We start from the raw sequence: 21,711 nt of genomic DNA on the forward strand, positions 1-21,711 counted from the left end.
TTACATTAATATTATACTATATCATATATTTATGTATTAATATATATTATATTTTATTATATACTATTGTATAATACTAGTAATGTCCTTTATAGTCATTTTGTCATACAAAAATACTTTCTCAGTTTGTTTACCAAACAAATGTTAAAGCACCATAGCACTTTAGAAATGTAGTTACCAAACAGCAAACAGCTTTTTATAAAAGCTCTACTTTCAACAGCTCTACTTCCAACAGCTCCCCCAAACAGGGCCTAATTTGATAAATGTGTATTATTTGACTGTATATTATGTACTGGTGAACATCATAGTCTAAAAACTATGTATCAATTTATCTAAATAAGTATATTGGCTTGCTAAATAATTAATTCACTTTATGTATATTATTTGGCCATGTAGTATATACCACGATTTTTATTTTATTTTTGATTTTTTTTTATTCATGGGACCGACAACTCTATTTATGACTTTTAATTTTTTTTCTTTAAGATAAGTACTAGAGGAAATATAATAAAATAGAAAAGTCATCTCTTTTTTTTTTCTCTATGCCTGCCCTGTATAGTCCGTTGGTAGCTGTATTAGTGTATTAGCTACCGCCAGCGAGTCACTTGGGCTTTTCAATTTGACATTTGTCATGAGATATATTGCAGGAATCGACGTGGGAATTGGCATTGCAATGTTGGCCCTAGTCGTCTTTTTTTTAATTTATTTATTTTATTGATGGGCCATGAATTACATAATATTGGCATTTTAATTAGCCGTATTTAAACAATATAGACTCAGTTGCATGGTCATATTAGTATGCAACAAGACAATTGCAAATGACTATGCTTGCCTCCATAACATAATTCTCATCATATGCTAATCAAAGACAATTCTTTGTAATCAAACACATCAAACTTTATATCCATTTGCACGTCACATGATTCTCCAATTTAACTATTATATTTACATATAATTTGATGTATATTGTCAGCGTTTCAATTTTTTTTGGTAGGAGTATATATTTCACTTTTCCAAGATCACAAGATCACTTTTCGTCTAGCTATATCTAAATTATAAGCTGCCTTTTTTGCTGCTTATTATTCTGAAGATTTTCTTTAGATTCGCTGCGTATCTCAGAACACATGGCCAATCTGAAAAACAGCACACACTTGCTATAACTATTTGATGTCCTCTAAAAACAGATGGTCAAAGACCCCGAACCTCTTCTGTAGAATCCACTCTACCACCTCTGCTGAGTTCTCCTTCAGGATGATGCACTGAGCTTTCAAAACTCGCTTCGCAAATTTTAGAGATTACAAATTTGAACAACTTAGTAATAAAACATGTTGTCAGTAATTTTCCGATATTTTTTTTTCTGAATTTAAAACATTTGACAGCCCCCCAAATTTGTGACCCTGCTGATTAGGCTTTAGAGCTAATTAATCGCAAGTCTAAACGTACTTTTGGCAACGCAAGAACATGTAAACAAAAAAAATCTTGCATCCAAGCAGATCAATCAACCAACACGAACCCTCCTTTGACATATTGCAGGCAAGGAAATGGCAGGTCAAGCACAGTTTCCACCAAACGAGATTTAGAAATGAGGGTATTTAGAACCATATCCCTATTAACAAAGAACCCCTCGCCACCGCACAACCCCGTTCCCCTGCATGCAACAAGAGTGGCGTTGCAAAGCCACGGAACGGGGACACAAAACGCCAGACCCAGATGCTCCTTATAAGCCCTGCAAACTTGTGAGACATATCTGCTCATGGGTAGAATGCTGTCGGAAAAAGAGCAATCATTTGCATCAGTAGCGAAGCCTTCTGAATCTGAGTGCAGATTGACCACAACAGTCCCATGGGCAGGATGAAGCCTATTTTCAAGAGATCTGAGGAAAGGGCCATCTGAATCCCACAACTTGCGAGGGAAAATATCATCGCCATCGTATGCATCGATAAAGACTAAATCATATATGTAAGGGTTGTTGAGTACAAAATCCTCAGCATCCGATCGGTGGAGGAATAGCCGGTCATGGATGCCATCCCACAGTAATCTGTCAGCATAGGCAGGTGGTGCGGCCGAAATCTGATCTGCGGTTTTGACAGCAGAAGCAGGGAAACCCATTGCCTGAATTGAGGCCGAGATAACAACCGGATCGATGTCCACGATGTGGACAACAGCACCTGTACAAAACAAGCAGTGATCAGGAGTAGAATTTAGCAATTGGGAAAGAATAACTTGCGGTAGATATCATGGCCTACACGTTGAGCCTGCGAAGTTTGCACAGGATAGTTATTGTAGACCGAGAAATTATTGGATAAAGAAGATTTTAGTTTTCATCTTGTGATGTGCACGTCAACCCAAAATCCTTAAAAGATATGCAAAAAGGATCCCGTAATACTAAAGTGCATAAAAGAAAAGGATAAAATTCTTTTCATGTAGATATTATAAAATTGAGACAATTAATTATGGACAAAGGGGGAAGGTAGTCTTCACCTTTAATTTTACTGGCCAAGAATAAAGGTAGACTACCACCACCATGACCGATGCACAGAATATTCATGGTTCTCTTTCCAATAACTGCCTCAGGGAGATCATAAGTGGAAGAAGTCAATGTTATCAAGCCGGCGGATACCATACTTTTTAAATCTGCCACAGCATTTTTCAGATTGAAGGGAATATCAAAAATATATAAAGAAGTAGGAAATAATATCAAACATTAACAAATCATTCAGAGAAGCATTAATAACTGCAATGCAATTGGGCATGTTCAATTCCAGGTCGGAAAACTGATGACTTGGACTTGACTCACCCTCTACTAATTTTTCACTCAGACGAGTCAACTAGGCAACTCGGGCGAGTTGTACCTCATGCATACATATATTATATACATACATACATATAAAAAACACTTCTCTATAAGTAACTAAAAAAAATATTTGACTGACCTAAACTTCTACAATTAATTTGAATTTAGTATGTTCTAATATTCTAAACAAGGAGGAACATACAAATACTATAGATCAATAGTGTCTCTATGCAAAACCAAATGAGAGAATAGCATTACAACAATAGCCATCCAACATTCCAAGTTATCAGAATTAATCATGTCCAAGTCATTTAGTCTACAAAATATACAAATTTCAACTTAACACAAAAAGGAAAACATCATCTTCTTTCTTATCACTTGCGATTAAACTAGTCTTTCAGACAGAAAAAAAAAATCACAATCATCTCTAGTCATTGTTGGCAAAGAAATACGATCATGTTTTCCCATCACATTCTTGACCCTCAATTCCCACAACCATGTCTCCTTGATCTTATTCGTCATTGGCATTGCTGTCATCCCCTAGCTTAGCAACGACTCATTCTAACTCGACCAAGTTAAAGTCTTGCCGAAAACAAATATAAGAACATGACTCAATCGATTTTTTTGACTCGCCGATTCAACCAAGTCACGAAACACTCTACTTTCATTTATTTATTAATACCAATCACGTGATCTTGGCTCTTGTCTTGGTAGCCTTAGTTTTTGACTCGACTCAGCCGAGTCGTGAGTTGGCTCGCTGGGTTTTCCAACCTTGGTTCAATTATTATAATTGTTATCTTCAATCAAAATTCTGCAACCTAAATTATGGCCAAATTAGCTATTGACCAAACTGCAATTTCCTTTTACTTGAATGATTCCATCTTGCTGGACTCCAGTTACTGAGTAGTAAGCACCTTCATTTACTGGAAACAGAATAAGGTTCTTGTTACAGGATAAAAGGAGATTCCATAATTTTATAACATATAACAAACACTACCAAATTCTAAAAACATATGACCACATAATCAAGTTCAGCCAGGATTAAGTTCTACCATAGAAGGTACCCAAAATTGACTCTTAATTACGCTCATGAGGAAAGAAGATTAACAATAACCATAATCATGCAGCAGGTATGTAGTGCAACAATCCTACTGTATAATGTAAAATCTCATCATGATGAAAGCATATTACTAATAGCATATACATGTAGCATGATTATTTTTGCAACAAAGCAGATCAAATCTGCAAGTATCTAACATACAAAGAGAAACCTTTAAGAATGGGCAAGGAAATGTATGTTGTTTTGATAAATTACAATAAAGATTACATTTGAAATCAAGTGAAGGAGCTTACATGGTACAGCCAGACAATGTGGCTGCTGCATCAAATACAATGATGCAGGGTCTGATTTTCTGTAAATGACCATAGTTTTAGCTGTGCTTTGGCGAGTGTTGCCATTAAAGCTAAGCACACGCCATTCATAACCAAGTATCCTAAACTTCCCATCATGTTCAAATTCTGGATGAATCTTTGCATATCTTTGCTCGAGCCATCTCTCTATTGTTGGCCATTGCATTGGAGCCTGAAAAGGTACACATATAAGGAAAGAAAAGCACTATAAGTAGATGGGCTTAGAATAATGCACAATAAGAAGCATTAGTCTTGTAAACTTATCACTTGAGCTATCTTGATCATGTAAACACTTCCAACACAAAATGTGCAACTTAAAAACCTTCTACTCAAACCTGTTATTTCAGTATTCCTTGGCCTTATTTTATATTCCTAATGCAAAAAAAGAGTGCTAACATGATTGAGAAATGTGAGACCCTAAAATCGATAAACTTAATTTTTTGAGTCCAGCTCTATCAATTCTTTTCTTCATTACGATTATTATTAATTGTTTTAAACACCATTTAGAATGTTGGTCAGATAAAGATACTATTCATGAACGGCAAAATAAAGCCTGTCGGGCATGGCAACAGAAGAATGAAGTTGAGAACAAATACCAGCTAATAGCGATATAAGCAAGGGTTGCAATCGAAAGACCAATCCCAAAGGCCTAAGTGGTAAAATTGAAATAAACTATAAATTGTTTATATCTACTTCTGATGTTTGTTTTGTAAAACTCGTTTAGTATGGCAAGATAATTAGGCATATCCAGAGATTTCCTGTGCATCAGATGATAAGAAGCCCCTAAAATCTTTTCTTTATTTTAAAAAAAAGAAGAAAATTTTACTACATTCATCCTTTTTATTGCTTGTCACGCTATCAACTGATCATGCTAGATCCTCCTTAAAGCCACAGGTGAAATAATGAAAATCCTTTTGTCAACCCACACTGCATTTGACAGTTGCTTGTAATGAAACTTGCTATTTGAACAGACAGGGTTATGTCAGTTCTGCCATGTACTTCCAATACAAACATTGTTTGAACACAAGGAGCCTCAAAATGCTACCTCACGCCGTCCAATGAGTTCTCCACAGAAATTGGTACCACTAAAGTATTTTGCTCTTTATAATCAAGGAAGCAATTGGTACCTAAAAGCTCACCTCACAGGATCCTCTTCAACAAAATAAGGAAACTTGAATTGAGCAATTCAAAAATGTACTATTATTGTCACTTTCATTCACGACAGAGGTCATGAGTACCTTAAGAAAGTAGGTTGCATCACTAAGCTAGCATCAGAATGTATCACATTCATTTATTCCTGTGGCATAATTGCTCAAGAAACATCATGCATGCGATGTAAAGCCATGATCTGGTTCTCCACTCTTCGGACTACGTGTGAGAGTTTCTTTTCTGTAATGATGGCTAAGGACTTCATCTAAAACATTTGCAACTCAGTGGTTTTATTTATCTGCTTGTCATCAACTTCGATTTAACCTGTAAAACTCCTACTGTGGAGTTCTACCATTCCAGGGTCAAGACCTGAGAGCTCTAGTATCTGTTGCTACAACATTAATTTATCGATTCATGGTCCCAATTTTTAAACTTACGGGGTATTTTATTCAACTCGGACAGATCAAGATGTTATTTTCCTAAACAAAAAGTATCAATATATCCTATATCAACATAAATTTCAAACAGCAAGCCAAAAACTATATATAAATCCTAAAAAAAAAAAAATAACCTCAGTACAAACACGATTCACTTTCAAAGTTCTCATATTTTACTAAAGATCCCAATACGGGCACCAACTCAACAACTAAAGTGCTCTTAACTGCTGGGTTTTTCATGAGCTTGTGGGCTTTCTTACCGCATTGGATGGTTCAATTAAAAGAAAAAGATAACAAAAAATAAATAAAGGAAGGAGAGGAGTAGAGGGGTCACCGGTCTTGAACAAGGGTAGGAGACGACGGAGACGACGCCATTTCCGTAATCAGACGTCGATCGGAAGACGGTCCGGCCATCGGAGGACGTCCCCCACCACTCAGAGGAGTAGGACCAGTCCCCCTCGTCCTCCGGGAGCCGGCGGACGTTGGAGGAGAACCGGCGCACAGCGGAGCTCCTCCACGCGAGTCTTGCGCCTCGCCACATCGAAGACGCCCAAAGCCCTAAACCTGAACTCCCAGAAGAAACGGAGCTAGCTCTCGAGCGTAAATACCATACAACTCTAGCTGTAGGAAACTTATACAATTGGGATACGTGGCGTACTCTGACTAGCTGCAATGCTCTCCCTCACCCATTCAAAAAACTCTTCTAAAATAATTAGCTATCCAGTTGGCATCTCCTTTAGTCTCTCTATAGTTGGGTTTGGCTCAAAAGGCAATATCTCCACTTGCCATGTCCCAGATGTTCCGGAGCAAAGAATGATAGCCATATATATCACTAGTACACCTCTGGATCCAGCCGATCATATTAGCCGAGTCAACTTTGAGCAAGATTGCGTTGGCCAGCAGTACATGCCGAGCATGATACAGATCAGCCCAAACTGCCCTCAACTCTGCCCCAAGGACAGAAATATTGAAGATTAGGCACCCACCAGCTACCACCATTTTAGAGTCTGGGCTTCCGATCACAAAACCCGCTCCACCCTTCTACCACCATCCAAAATACATCTATCGAAGTTGACCTTGAGAAAACTCGGAAGTGGAGGCTCACAGGTGATGTACACCATTCGAGGCGCTACAAGAGCAGAGGTAGAATCTCAGGTGTTCTGAGCTGTTAACGGCTTGTCCGATGGACCTTCATGGGTGATCTTTATAGCATGCACTCAGGCCTTCTTCATAACGAACTTTGGTGTAGGACTGCTCTCCAAAAATCCAAATATTTTGGTCAGCCAAATATGGTAAGTAATGTACATTCATCTTCTTTATATACAGATATACGTTTGAAAAAAACATCAGTGAAACACCATTCAGCTTATAGAATAAGGCCCTATTTGGGGGAGCTTTTGGAGGGCCAAAAAGCACTTTCTGGCCCTCCAAAAATACTTTTAGCTAAAAAAGAGTGTTTGGTAAATTTTTCGAAAAACTGTTTCAGCTTTTGCAGGAAGCTGAAAACAGCTTTTGGGGGGAAGCTCCAATTTGGAGCTTTTCAAAAATGTTGTTTTCAGCTTTTTCGGAAAGCTGTATTTTTGACCAAAATACCCCCATTTAAAAAAAAATCCTCCCAAAAACCTTTCTCTCACCGTCTCTTCCTCTCCCACCCAACCCCACTCCCTCTCCCCCGCCGCCGCACCCTCTCCCTCTGCCCCGCCGTCGCACCCCCTCCCTCTCCCCTGCCCCCATGGTGGGGAGGTGCCGAAGAAGAGGAAGACAGGTCGTCTTCTCCTTCCCGCGGCCGCCGCCGGCGACGACCCGTCACGGAAAGGGGCGGTGCCAAAGAACAGGAAGAAGAAGGGGCCGAAGAAGAAGGAGGTCCCACGGTGGGAGGGGCCGAAGAATAGGAAGAAGAAGGGGGTTCCTGCGGCCGCCGGCGGTCACGACCCGCCCCCCTCCCGCATCCGCCACGGCCCGCCCGACGCTGACGGCCTCACGGGAGGAGGGCACTTCCCACGGGGCCAGCCGCGGCCGCCGAGACTGCTGCGGGCGCCGTCGGCCGCGGCCCGGCCCCCTCCCGCGGGCGCCGTCGGCCGCGGCCCGGCCCCCTCCCGCGGGCGCCGTCGGCCGCGGCCCGGCCCCCTCCCGCGGGCGCCGTCGGCCGCGGCCCGGCCCCCTCCCGCGGCGGCCTGGCCCCCTTCCGGTGCCGCCGGCCGCGTGGGAGGAGAAGAAAGAAGAACGGGGGAGAGGAAGGAAGGAGAAGAAGAGAAGAAAAAAGAAAAGAAAAAGAAAAGGAAAAAAAGAAGAAAAAGAAAGAAAAAAGAGAAGAAAAGAAAATTTAAAAAATAAAAAAAGAAAAAAATAAATAAATAAATATTTATATAAATGAAGGAATGAATGAATAAATGAATAAATAAGATAATAAATAAATATATTTCAACATTATTAATTATTTACACTAATAATTATAATATTTTATACCTTTATTATTATATTATACTATAAATATTATATTATATTACATTACATTATAATATATTAATATGTTATTTTAAATAATTTAATATTATGTTAGATTATAAAAATTAATTTATACTAATAATTATAATATTTTATACCTTTATTATTGTATTATACTATAAATATAATATATATTACATTATATCATAATACATTAATATGTTATGTTAAATAATTTAATATTATGTTATATTACCAAATATTAATTTACTCTAATAATTATATTACTATTATGCTATATTATAATAATATTATTTTATATTACAATAATATTATACTATATCGTATATTTATATACTAATATATGTTATATTTTATTATGTTTAGTTGTATAATACTATGCAATGTCCTTTATGGTAATTTTGCCATACAAAAGTACTTTCTCAGTTTGTTTATCAAACACAAAACAAAGTACCACAACACTTTACGAATGTAGTTACCAAACAGCAAACAGCATTTTATAACAGCTCTACTTCCGACAGCTCTACTTCCAACAGCTCTACTGCCAACAGCTCCTCCAAACAGGGCCTAAACCTCCAAATTCCAATACTACATGCACTTGAACTGCTCAACGGGTGCTGCCCAGGGCTGACTTTTATGTAAAATACGAGATAGATGCACAAAAATGTTTTGATTGCACTTATAAGTAACGTGACAACGGCTTTTTCCCCTGAGAACAACGACAGTCAGATTACCTCCCCTCCCTCTGCTTTAAATTAAACATTTTATGCTTGTCACCTCACCTAATGCCTCATGCTCCACGCTCTATAACGTAAGGCTTCCCAGAGCATACCTGAGATCATCTTGTGCCAACCTTGGTAAAGAGAATCTTTCAGTACTAGTGAAGATGGTACCATCCTCTTCCCCTCACATGCAATACCTCAGAGAGGCTATAAAATTTTGCAATTTAAAAGAGAGTAACTAAAGCTTTTTCTTGGACAGTATAGGACTAATTAAAGCTAAAGAGAGAGATTTGCTATCCTAACCATATAACGTATGAGTCTACATTATTTTCAGCATCACATTTGTATCAAGTGCTAGCTCTCTTCCTAATCCTTACCAAGAGCCCTCTTTTTTTTCCTAAAATTGATTATTCATATGGTTCGAATACGAATATATCCAATAAAATCAGAAAACAACAAGTCTCGGAGTGCTCTAGGCAGCTCCCTCTCTCCGATCCATAGGGTACCTTCAGAGTAATTGGCGATATAAGAAGTCACTTATTCCGCGGTTTTGTTAGTCTCTCTGAGCATATGCTTAGCCTGAAAGACCACACCATCATCTTTTGCATTCAATCACATAGCCTTCAACCACATGAACATATAGGGCTTGTTTGGTTCGTGAGAAAAGAAGAGAAAAAAGTATGGTCAACGAAAAATAATGAGATGCCTCTTGTTTGGTTGGAGTTTTCAAAGAAAAGAGACGAAAAAGTACTCATATTCCCATGGGAATATGATTCCCACATTTTATGAAAAAGTCTTTCCAATGAGAACCATGGGAAAGTTACTTTCCCATGAGCCGAGAATCACTCTATTTTTATTTTTTCTCAAAAATGCCATTCAGCATTAAAGAGGCATTTGGTTCGCAGGAAGCATTTTTTCTCCTATAAATATGATTTTTGGAAAACAGATTCCTAGAAAGAGGATGCCTGGAAAAGTGCTTTTGGCATGTTTGGTTAACCAGGGAAAAGTGACAGATTTGCAGAGAGCTTATGTTTGGTTGGCCATCCACTTTTCTAAAAAAGTTATATGTAATTTCTATTATATCCTTAATAAAAATTAGGTCTTTAATGCCTCTTTAATGCTCAAGGGCCTTTTTGGGAAAAAATAAAAATGGAATGATTTCCGGCTCATGGAAAAATAACCTTCCCATGCTTCTCATGGAAAAGACTTTTTCATGAAATGTGGGAATCATATTCCCATGTAAATACAACTTTTCCGTCTCTCTTCTTTGAAAACTCCAATAAAACAAGAGGCGTGTCATTACTTTTCTGTTAACCACACCTTCCCTCCTTTTCCCGCGAACCAAACGAGCCCTCTCAGGCATCCTTTTCCTCGGAATATGCATCCTAGGAATCATATTCCTAAGAAGAAAAATGCTTCTCGTGAACCAAATGAGCCTATAAGTTATCCATATACCGTGGCAGCCACCAACGCTTTTATCTATGTCCTTCCCCAAACAAGTTCTAGGCCCGGAATTGAATGATAGAAACTTGTAAGATGGCTCATGCCTCAAATCTCTCCGTCTCTGAAATCCATCTCTCGGGCTTAAATCCTAAGCAATCATTCCTTGTGCTCGAATGGAACCGGTGGATATAGATCTCAAGGATTCACACAAGGCTGCGCCAACTTTGGAACCTAAAAAAAGGATGCTCATAATATCTAAAGTTGACCTCTCTTTTGGTGGCGACTTCAATCCCTCAAGGATCTTGATTTCCACCAGCCTATTCTTTGACAGAAACCAAAAGAACCATGTGAGCGCAGCGCTGGTGGTGTCCCTCCGAGCTTGCATGAAATTCGTCACCATGTCATGACTAAGAAATTTATCAAACTTCACTGAAAATTAAATCTTCCATCCACCACCTAAAGATCTTGCCGACCACCTATACATGATGATATTAAACCGATTCGTCCTTTGCCATCCTTGTGATCCTCGTGGTTTCTTGAATTGTTCTTCTTCTTCTTCTTCTTGACTGCATGGAGCCGATCATCTACAAAAATTGTTTGAAACCAATCTAAAAAATTCGGTACAATTCTATTTATTGGGCCGATGCTCAAATATCCATCAAAAATACTAGTTTCATCTTTTATCTTTCCTAGTTTAACAAATATTTTTATTCTCTAATTTAAAGTTAGTTAATGTAAACTAGGTTGACGATGATATTGATGTTAGCAATAAGTGCATACTAATGGTAATCAATTTGTCTTTTATTTTTACCGATACCATCTATTCAATCATACAAACATTAAATAACACAAAGATGAGGAACAAGTATAGGCGCTTCGTTGTTTGTTCCCTTACCCAACATCCGGGTGATGTAAGCAAATCGGTTCCGTTGGCTTGTAAAATAGTTAATTTTCATTTACCAAAGAATCAATGTTCCCACTATATTTTTATGAGTTCCAATTACAACCTTAGTTGCGTGATATATAAATCAATGATCAAATGCAATCAACAAGCACCTCAAGGCAATTCTAAGATCAGCTCGTCTCCTTTCTGTGGGCCAATCACCGAGACGAGCGCATAATAAATAGAGCCGATAGAAAGCAGACCCGATGATCGATATAGTGCAACAGCCACATATGGTGCCCACGGTGTAGAGTATAATTTCATGATAAAGTGATGCAGCATAAAAAACAAGATCTAAAATACTGACAACAGCTGCAAAGTTGGTTGTCTTTCATCCCTGTTTCATCAATTTGTGGGCAGCAACTCTACAACGGTTAAAAACTCTATTGCAGCCCAAATTCTGAAAGAATATTGAAAATGATTTTAGGGATTTTTTTTTTCCCTTAAGAAATCAATCCATCGTGGAGTATTGCGACCAATCCCTGCCTACTCTCCCTCCCTCTCTCTCCCCGCTCTAAATCTGGCAGTCCTTGGGTTGGGAAAGAGGAAACCCATTAATTGTTGAAACAAGTCGGGCCCCACTTTTCAAGCCCAATCGATCAAAACCCATTAATGGGCTCCCCCAGTCCATTGGAAAGTGGAAACATGGAGTAGTTATCATGGATTCTTTCCTTGCCATTAACGGGCCACAAATAAAAACTCGACACGTCAGCCAGTAGAAGCCTACCCTATCTCCACTTTCGACCGCGGCTAGAAGAATAAAAAAATATTTTTATTGGATGCCCCCGCTCCTCTTCGTTCTAACCGCAGGATAGCATCCCGAGGCAGATCTGGATGACGTGGGCCATGGAGAGCAGCAGGAAGAGGCGGCCCCACCGCCGAGGCGAGCGTGCGAAGGTGAAGCACCCACGTGTCGCTGTGCGCCCGGAACGCCTCGTCCACGTCGCCATTGATGGCGGCGAGCTTTGCGGCCCTGGGTCACGAGGCTGGAGAAGAGCAAGAAGCTGAAGGAGACCACCTCGAACACCAGGAGGTCGCCGACGACGTCCGGGCCGCCGTCGCAGGCGGAGTTATATACCCTCCCAAGGAGTTATATAACTTGAGAATTATACAATTTATTTACAGAGAATAGTAAATATCAAAAACATTAAACTATTAAGCCAAAATATAGCATATAACATGGACACTATCAGAAGCCATGACATAAAGTTCTCTAAAATTTTATAATCTACAACTTCTAGTGTTTAAATTATTTACACGAGATCCAAAAAATATTATATTATATATATAATGATCAACTAGATTTACTATTACTAGAATGATCTTGCCTCTAATAGTTCCCCAACATACCGATACTAGTCTAGCCTCTTATCTCTAGATTAAGAAAAAAAGCTAAAGATCGGAAATGTCACGTCTCAGTATGTAATAAGTAAAGTATCTAATCTCATAATCAACTATACTTACATATGAGCCCGATTCTCGGTCACTAGTAATTATCACACTTAATCCCCATTGCATAGGTCACTCCATATTTAATCCCTATGTTTGGGTCACTAGTAATCAAAATCCGAGAATTATGATAATTAAACCGCACTTAACCCCTATTGAGCTTGGGTCACTCTATATCTAAGCCCTATGCCTTAGGTCATATCATCATATGGCCATATTTAATCCTCGTAGTCTGGGTCATGCAATCACATTCTAAATCCATACATACCCATGCAGAGAGTCGGGTGATACACATATATTAAAAAAATAAATCATTTTTTCATTTTCAATACCACTATTGTGCCTTACAATTGAACCTACAACAATTTTAATTTTGCATGCTTCATCTTATAACAATATTTCAATTAGTACGATTAATTAACAAAAATTTTTTCAATAATCAAACTTAATATAATTATAAAATTATATAAATATTTTTATTTTAGAATCATGACATCAATTTTTATAATTAATCTTAAATAAATAGTACAAAGTGTAAATATTACTTATCTTATAGATGTCACATCCAGATGGTCTAATCAACTTTCTAGAGTTCCTACGAACCCAATAATTCAAAACCCCATGCATTTACCAAATCAGTGATATGATAATATTTAACTCCTCGAAACCTAATAATTCAAAACGACGTATACTTGTGAAATCAGTGATATGATAATATTTAAATCCCCCCTAAGGAAAGATAGGATGGGTGGCAGAAGTGGCATGGTAAAGATCTCTCTGAGAAAGAGAGAGAGACTCTGCGTGCGAGAGTGTGAGAGAGACAGAGACACAGACAGGGACAGGGACAGAGAGAGAGAGAAAGAGAGGGCGCACGTAGTCCGCTGGTCCAGTGAACCTGGGCCCACGGATGCTTGTGGTGCTCCGCATCTCTCCTTTCGCCGCCCCCCGCCTGTCGGAGTCCTTAGACCAGTTGTTGTCGTCGTCCCCGGATGTGGAAGAGGGATAGGAAAAAAGAAGGGCCTTGTACGAGGTTAACTTACTCGTCCATCAACAAAGGAAAATGGAATTGTAGTAATTACAGAATGCGAATGGAAATGCGAATGCTATTTTGTTGAGTATTCTTTTGGTTTTCTCGTATCATTCGATGGATTTCGAGGAGGAAGCTTGAGACGGGAGAGGAATTTAGGCAAGATGAGTTGAAGAGAGAGAGGAAGGAGTGTGGGAATCGAAAGCGAAAGCCCAAGTCTACGGTCTGCCTAATAATTCTCCAATATCCTTACCTAACAATTATAACATGAAATCGTTGTTACCCGCTGCATTAATTTATGTTAAAGTATTTATAGAAAAAAAAATAAAAAATTTTATTGTATTTGGTATATCTCATGAGTTATATAAACTCGTATACAGACTGTATACAAAAAAAAAAGCTAATATAAGATTACACTAATAAAGAAAAATAGTATTGACTGATACAGAAGCACAATAACAAAAAAAAAATAATACCGATTGATACAAATTATTACATGACTCCTAAAATTATACTAATAATTTATATGTTTAGCTTCACAGCAAACAACTTGGATTTCAACACTACAGACAGGCACTAGCTCTCTTCCTAATCCTCACCATCAGGCCATTCTTCATGTGAAGGATGATGGAAATCTTGGGCTGAACCACATGGCCTTCAACCACATCAACATGGAAGTTATACACCATGGCAGCCACAACCGCTTTCATCTGAGTGAAGGCCATGTCCTTCCCGATACAAGTCCTCGGCCCGGAGTTGAATGAAGTAAACTTATAAGATGGCTCATGCCTCAACCTCCCCTTCTCTGAAATCCATCTCTCAGGCTTAAATTCTAAGCAATCTTTTCCCCATACACCTTCCATCCTTCCCATGGAATACAAAGAGAACAGTATCTTCGTGCTCGGCTGCGCTTTGTCGCCGCTTGGAAGGACTTCGGATTGCAGCACACCCTTGTGCTCGAACGGGACCGGCGGGTATAGCCTCAAGGATTCGCACAGGGCTGCATGCAAGTAGACCAACCCTTTGAGCTCCTCGGCATCGAATAGGGTCATGTTGTCGAAGCATGAACTCTTCTTTCTTAAGGACTTCAATTCCTCCAGGATCTTCGACTCCACAAGCGGATTCTTCGAGAGAAGCCAAAAGAACCATGTGAGGGCGGCACCGGTGGTGTCCCTCCCTGCAATCATAAAATTCATGGCTGTATCTCGAAGAAACTTATCGAATTCCATTGGATTTTCCGCATCCACAAGATGAAGATCATCACAAACATCAACATAAGATGATAGCAGATCTCTTGGTGCCTCTTCTTCATGGCTTCTCGATCTGTTCCTCTCCTCCTTTTTCTCAGCAATTCTTTGTGCTATGAATTGGTCCATCACTTCCCATGCCAGTGCCATCTTCTTCTCCACCCCTACCCTCAGCCATCTTTGCAGCTTCCACCACGCCGGCGGCACCGTGTGCCGGACGAGCAAGGCCCCCGTGGCATCATCCATAGCTTTGGCAAACGGAATCGTGGGAAATCCGATTGAGAGGCAGCCGGGGTCAACGCCAAAAACCAAGTAGCAGGTGGTATCGAAGGTAAGCCTTAGGAAGACATCTTGCAAGTCCACTGCAACTTCTTGTTCGGCAAGTTGATCCAGAAGAGGGATGAGCCCCTTCTCCACCTTGCTTCGGCTCGACTGCGCCACGAAGGCCCGAAACCTTCGATCATTGATCAGGCTATGGGCTTTCATCCTTTGCCTTCTCCATGACTCTGCGTCGGAATTGAAGATCCCGTCGCCGAGGACGTCGAAGATCTCCGAGAAGTCGTCGCCCTTCGGGTAATTATGGAAGTTGGCACTGAAGACATGGTACACGTTGGCCGGGTCGCAGGTAATCAACATGTCCATGCCTGAGTACCACGGGCCATGGAAGAAGAAGTTGCACCCGGTCTCCTTCAGGATCATGGTGCCCCAGTCATGGAGCTGGTGGAGATGGACAAGAAGGGCCGGGAGCATCCCCACGAATGGCCAATTCACTGGGATCCCAGTCCCCTCGTTCATTTTTTTTCGGTAGCAGTAGAAGAAGAAGAAGCAAGCAACGGATATGAGGATCTCAGGGTATGCTCGCAAGACGCCTAGTAGTGAAGCCCCTAACAAACTGGCAGCCATTGTTGTTTGTGGATAAGCTGCTATGAGTGGGGATCAAAAGAAACAGCAAGCCTCTATATATAGGCGAAGCTTCGTGCTTTACCTAGGGGGCAATCGGGTCGGATTGAACTTGGGTTTGGATAAAAATTTATCAACCCAAATTTAATCTATTTATTAAATAGATCAAAATTTTAAATATAAATTCGATATATTTATTAGACAGTTAACTTGATTCGACCTACATAATTTATTTATTAAATAAATTAAATGGATTTTAAATGAATTAAATTGATTTAAACAGATTAAGCTAGTCGGGTTAAATAGGTTAGAAATAGGTTAAGCAGGTTTTAAAAAAGTTAAACAAATTTTAATAAATTAAATGGGTTGGATTGATCTGATCCGATCTGATTATTATATGGGTCACAATGAATTAAACGGGTAAAAAGTTCAAATCTGAATCCGACTTATTTAATAAACAAATTTAGATGGATTGGACAATATACGGTATAAAGTTGTTTATGTTAAATCCAAAATTACTTAAAGTGGATCGGATTATAAATTGCCACATCTAATTTTATCTCGGTTATGGAGTTGTATGGTTGGCTGGATGTCACTATATATGCCTACACGGTATTTTAGAGGTGGTTGGTGTTGCAACCACCGATGCAGTCTTACTAGCTGTTTTCCATGTATATATTTTTTTTAATCTAGGAGTTGAAACGTTGGTTTCATTCAGGATTTCACGGAGATGAGATTTCATATGTCATGCGCCGTAGAAAAAACCAATCTAGATAGCTACAGGACGACAATATGATTATTGGGGCAAGGATCAATAAGTTGGGTCTTATCCTGTTGCCATAATTATATATATATATTGACAGTGAGGCACGTATATTGCATTTTAAGAACAATAAACATGATGGGCCAATAAAATAAATAAATATATTATATGTAAATTGTAAAAAACTATTTATACTATACAAAATTTACTATGTTACGAGAATCACCAATAAACAGTTTTACATCTATAATTCTACTTTAGAATCGCCAATAAACAGTTTTAATAGCAGAATATGGTGTTCTGATTTTGGGAGATACTTGATTAATAAGAAAGGAATCTCTAGCTAGATAATGCGACTTTTTTACTTGTAAACCCAATCACTCTCTAGATACCAGGAGCTGTTATTTTCAGTCTAGTTTGAATTTATGATTTGGGGCTTATTTGAGACTTTTGTGACATATAAATCTCAATGACGGCAAAGCAATTTATGTCAAATAAGTATAGCAGTCGTGCTATTTTGTTAACCATTGGATCAGAATTGCTAAATCAAAATGGTTATAGAGGTGAAACTAATCCATCCACCTTCTTCTCCTGTTCGACTCTTTTTGTTTTTTTTTTTTATCGTGTTCTTCATTCCCTTCTTGTTGTTTGGTGTTTTCAATCCTATATTAGGTCTTATCTTTTTCGATACATAATGAATTCATAAAGGATGCAGAATGTGTATAGCCATGGTTTTACATGGCTTAGAGAGGCTTTAATTTGCTGTAATTTGTGCCTGCTGCCTTTCAGCCCCTGCAATGATTTAAGTAGGTAATATCATTATATTTTATTATTTCAGTTCTAAATAATGTCAACCTAATACTATATTTGGTTGTGGCAAGGGATCCTATGGAAATCTAGTTCATCGGAAAAGGATATGGATGATCATTACCCACCACGGTCGCCAATAATGGAGTTGTGACAAATCGGGCATAGCCCGGCGTTCTTTGTTCTTTTTGTCCAATTTGAAAGCTAGGTTAGCATTGCACCCAAAAGCGACAAGGCATGCAGCATGTGCCAAACTGTCGCACTAGCCAAGCCTCACCAGCTAAGATCTAGTGGAAACAAAGTACCCACAATTATTATGCATCCAAAGGCAATCATGCCACCAAGGTGGTAGCACAGTTGGAACGGGGCTTTATTTCCACCAGAATGGCCCAGGCTCGAAACGCACGGGCGTCGATTAAATATGGGGACCGGATGCCCCTCGCCTGGACACACTTGGTGGGAGCACTTCTGATCCAGTTGGCACTGAGGTGGCGCTGAGGTGACTTACTCACACATGAGGTAAGTAGGTAACCCACGATTTGGAGAGGGTATGAGTGTATTATCTACCCGCATCAAATATTCTCTAGTGGAAGAGGGGCTCAGTGGAGGTTGTTATGCGGGTGGGGTTAATTCTCCTCCCCCCTCCTTTCGTCTAGCAAAAAAAGAAAGAAAAAAAAAAGGAAAAAGCAATCATTGATAAAAAAAAATTAACATGCATTTTGTTCGCAATTGCAATCGGAGTTGGAGTTGGAGTCGATTGGAATGAAAATTGGAATGATCATGTTCCTCCACGTATTTCATTCATGACTGAAATCAGGATCAAAATAAAATTTCAATAATAAGAAAGAGTAGTGTTGCTGGAAATTGGACCCGAGGGTGACCACTCGGCTGAGAAGGAGGAGCTCCGGTGTGGATGGTGCGTCGGCGGGCTGCGTCCTCTAGGGGACCTTCAAAAAGCCGATGGCCGGGGCTTCCGGCGTCGGCCCTCCGATGCTTAAGTTAGAGGGGGGAATTAGTGGAGAAAGATAGATGAGTTGTATATCGGAGTCTAAAAGTCCGAATCAAGAAGAAGAATCCTCCTTTAAAGAGGAAGAAGTTCTCCTTTTATAGGAGGGATATAGGATTACCTGTGATGTGACCGGACGAATTAAATAAGTTATCGTCATGATTGAATGCGGTCATCTGAATTAATGCGTTGATGTGGAGGACGGGACTGGAGCTAATGAGTTGTTGTGGGTGACCGGACGTAGTTGAGTGAGTCGATGAGTTATCGTGGATGGCCTAAGATTTTGAGTAAGCCGGAGATCCGTGGAGACCATGCGCATTAATTGTTAACAGTCGTAGTATGGTATGATCTCTGGTTGATGTGTCGTGGCGTGGCCGACAAGCAAAGTATGGTACGGTGGGACTGCTGCAGGGCGTGGCCACAGCATGTGGACGATGATCTCGGTCTTCTGAGCTCGGTCTGCATGAGCTCGGCCTGCATGAGTTCGGCCTTCTGAGCTCGGTCTTCTGGGCTCGGCCTGCATGAGCTCGGTCTGCATGAGCTCGGCCTTCTGAGCTCGGTCTACATGAGTTTGGCCTGCGTGAGCTCGGCCTGCATGAGCTCGGCCTTCTGAGCTCGGTCTGCATGAGCTCGGCCTTCTGAGCTCGGTCTATATGAACTCGGCCTGCGTGAGCTCGACCTGCATGAGCTTGGCCTTCTAAGCTCGGTCCGCATGAGCTCGGCCTGCGTGAGCTCAGCCTGCATGAGCTCGGCCTTCTGAGCTCGGTCTGTATGAGCTCGGCCTGCATAAGGTCAGGCTTGCTGTCGGATTTGGGTGCTTTAATTGTACTTGTGAGGTGGTCCATTTTTTCCCTCAACAAGTAGAAATTGAGTTTTGGAGATTGGGGCATTCGTATTTTTTTGGAATCGAAATGGAAATGAAACTTTCCCCCCAATCAAATAGCTCGATTTGGAAATCACTCGTTCTTATTTTCATTCTAAAGTCCAACTTCTGCCAACCAAATATACTCTTATACGCCAATAACTTATATAGCAAGTTTTGGAGGTGATTTCAGTTGAGGCTGATTGATGGGTACTTTATTAACAGGTCTGGATACAAGTTTGAAGAGTTACATGGTATAAAATTAAAATTTCTGAATACGTGACATATATAAAGATAAGATTCATGAAAAGGATGGGTATTGACCTTTTATCAGATTGGTTGTTCTCGAAGTGCGCCCTTGCAAGTAAGAGTCAGGCGTCTCATTTATTTGCTCTTGGGGATCTCAAATTCTATGCAAGCTAACCATGTAGAGGCTCTCAGTTGAAGCCAGTTGATACGCAAGCGAACAAGTTTGGATAAAAGTTTGAATAGGTACGGGGTATAAAATTAAAATTCCGTGAGGAGGAGGGCAACGGATTTCTTTTCTTTGTTTTGACTACATCTTTAATAGCTAGTGAATTCTATAAATTATCAAAATAATCCTAACGAAATCCAGCTGAGCTTAGATTGGATTTTATCATGATCCAGAGCGAGCAGCAGTACACTTTTGAGTCTGCTAGAGAAGGATTGCATCAAGAACAAGAAAAATTATACCTACACCGCATACATCACATGGTTGTACACCATGCCAATCATCCTGTCTTGCTCCTCCGAACCCTATCCATCATGTACTCATCTCAGTGGTTGGCCTATAGGAACAAGACAAGGTGATTAATGTGGTGCACGACCATATTGGTACACACCTAAATAGATCTTTATTGTTAGTTGTTTGCATTAATGCTAACCATCTTCCTTGCATCAGATCCAAGGCCAAGTCAGGTTGGGATTGGCTTGAGATCAAGCATCGTAGTTGAGTAATAGATAGCATGCGTTTGGTTTTGGACTTTTATCTAGCCCAAGCAGAGAGGTTCCACCCTTGCATCTTGCAAGCTCTAACCAAGAGATGTGTGAGTTGTATGTATCAGTCTTCCTGAAATCCTAAACTTTTTGCATTCAACTATAAGAAAAGAGGGCTTTGCCAACGTTTGCTTGGTATTAGGATGATTCAGATGGAACATACAGCATTCCAATGCTGGATTAGATCTCTAATTTACTCTTGATGCGTCTTTCAGATTAGATATCGACCATTTATCTAATCCACAAACAAGTGATGTTCGGGGTGAAAAAATATGGCGAATTTTGCAGGAAATACCGTACGTGCATAGCTTTTGAATGCTAAAATCCATCATCATGTTCATGCTAGGCTGAGTTGTAGAGTATTTTTGAGTTTAGCTCACTCAAAACTGTGGACAGTGGATTTGCTAGGGAACCAAGGCAGCTCGGAAGTTGATGAGATTTATGTCTCGTTTGCCTTCTAATCCGAGCCCCAGAACTAGAGCTAATATCTCGGCAGTAACCTCTAGTTGATCTTAATCTTACTCCTATAAAATAACAACAACAACAAAAAAAAACTTTGCCTAATTAAAGAGATCCGACACTGAGGACTCTATGTCTTTTTGTGATGAATTAGATGGTCAATTTATTGGACAGCTATGAATCATGTCATGCTGCCGTTCTCCTATGATAAAGTTTTGATGCTAACAAGCTCCGGACTGTTTAATCTTACAGGTATCAGTTACATCAAATATCAGTACCAATGGCCAATAATATGTCAATCTTGTTCTAAGAAGGTTCTTGTCATTAATTGTTAATCAATTGTAGTAAAGATAACTCCTTCACGGCTTGATCTTTCTTCCACACCTACCCAATTGAATTGATCTCGAACCTCTTTAACATCGACAAACCATTTCCCACGTACCCTGAAGCAATTTTAATGCCTTCTCAGGTATCCATTTCCACACCACCAGACTTCTAAAATTTCCATAATCTTTAATACAACCATTTGCACAAGAAGACTTGGTTATCAGATCGAGACAGAGATATAATAAATGCTTGGAACTTCTGGGCAATAAATACTCTTGCTTATTGGTCTGGATAAGATTCTTTTCTCCACTGATTATCAGACATTTAGTTTGGAACCATCTAGCTTCTTTTTCTCGTAACAATGTAACTCATCTTTGCCCCTAATCTTTAATAAAAGCCTGGTGGCTTCTTTCTACCTCCCTTTTTATATTAAAAAAAAGAAAAAGGACAGAGATATAGTAGCTATCCTTTAATATCAAAAGA

At 39.7% G+C, this 21,711-nt stretch overlaps 2 protein-coding genes across 2 annotated transcripts; both read right to left on the reverse strand.

The window, feature by feature from the left end:
* Positions 1–1,388: 1,388 nt before the first annotated feature.
* Positions 1,389–6,394, reverse strand: LOC103715425 (S-adenosyl-L-methionine-dependent methyltransferases superfamily protein). The gene is made up of 4 exons (XM_008803035.6): positions 6,125–6,394; positions 4,148–4,376; positions 2,482–2,634; positions 1,389–2,168 (listed from the first exon to the last, which is right to left on the reverse strand). Exons 1-4 carry the CDS (start codon positions 6,329–6,331, stop codon positions 1,495–1,497), a joined length of 1,263 nt encoding a protein of 420 aa, XP_008801257.4. The 5' UTR covers positions 6,332–6,394; the 3' UTR covers positions 1,389–1,494.
* A 7,755-nt stretch (positions 6,395–14,149) lies between these two features.
* On the reverse strand, positions 14,150–16,105 carry LOC103715424 (noroxomaritidine synthase 2-like). The gene has a single exon (XM_008803034.6). It carries the CDS (start codon positions 15,988–15,990, stop codon positions 14,404–14,406), a length of 1,587 nt encoding a protein of 528 aa, XP_008801256.2. The 5' UTR covers positions 15,991–16,105; the 3' UTR covers positions 14,150–14,403.
* Positions 16,106–21,711: the final 5,606 nt, after the last annotated feature.

Source organism: Phoenix dactylifera, chromosome 3 (genome assembly GCF_051530095.1).
Source record: "Phoenix dactylifera cultivar Ajwa chromosome 3, Ajwa_hap1_PhDact_Kaust_v1.1, whole genome shotgun sequence".
In the NCBI taxonomy this organism is placed as follows: domain Eukaryota; kingdom Viridiplantae; phylum Streptophyta; class Magnoliopsida; order Arecales; family Arecaceae; genus Phoenix; species Phoenix dactylifera.

Coding starts and splice junctions, on each gene's coding strand:
- LOC103715424 (XM_008803034.6), bottom strand. CDS start 15,990: ATGGCTGCCAGTTTGTTAGGGGCTTCACTACTAGGCGTCTTGCGAGCA.
- LOC103715425 (XM_008803035.6), bottom strand. CDS start 6,331: ATGTGGCGAGGCGCAAGACTCGCGTGGAGGAGCTCCGCTGTGCGCCGG. Junction 2,635..4,147: donor ACATTGTCTGGCTGTACCAT/GTAAGCTCCTTC, acceptor ATGCTGTGGCAG/ATTTAAAAAGTATGGTATCC. Junction 2,169..2,481: donor CTTGGCCAGTAAAATTAAAG/GTGAAGACTACC, acceptor TGTTTTGTACAG/GTGCTGTTGTCCACATCGTG.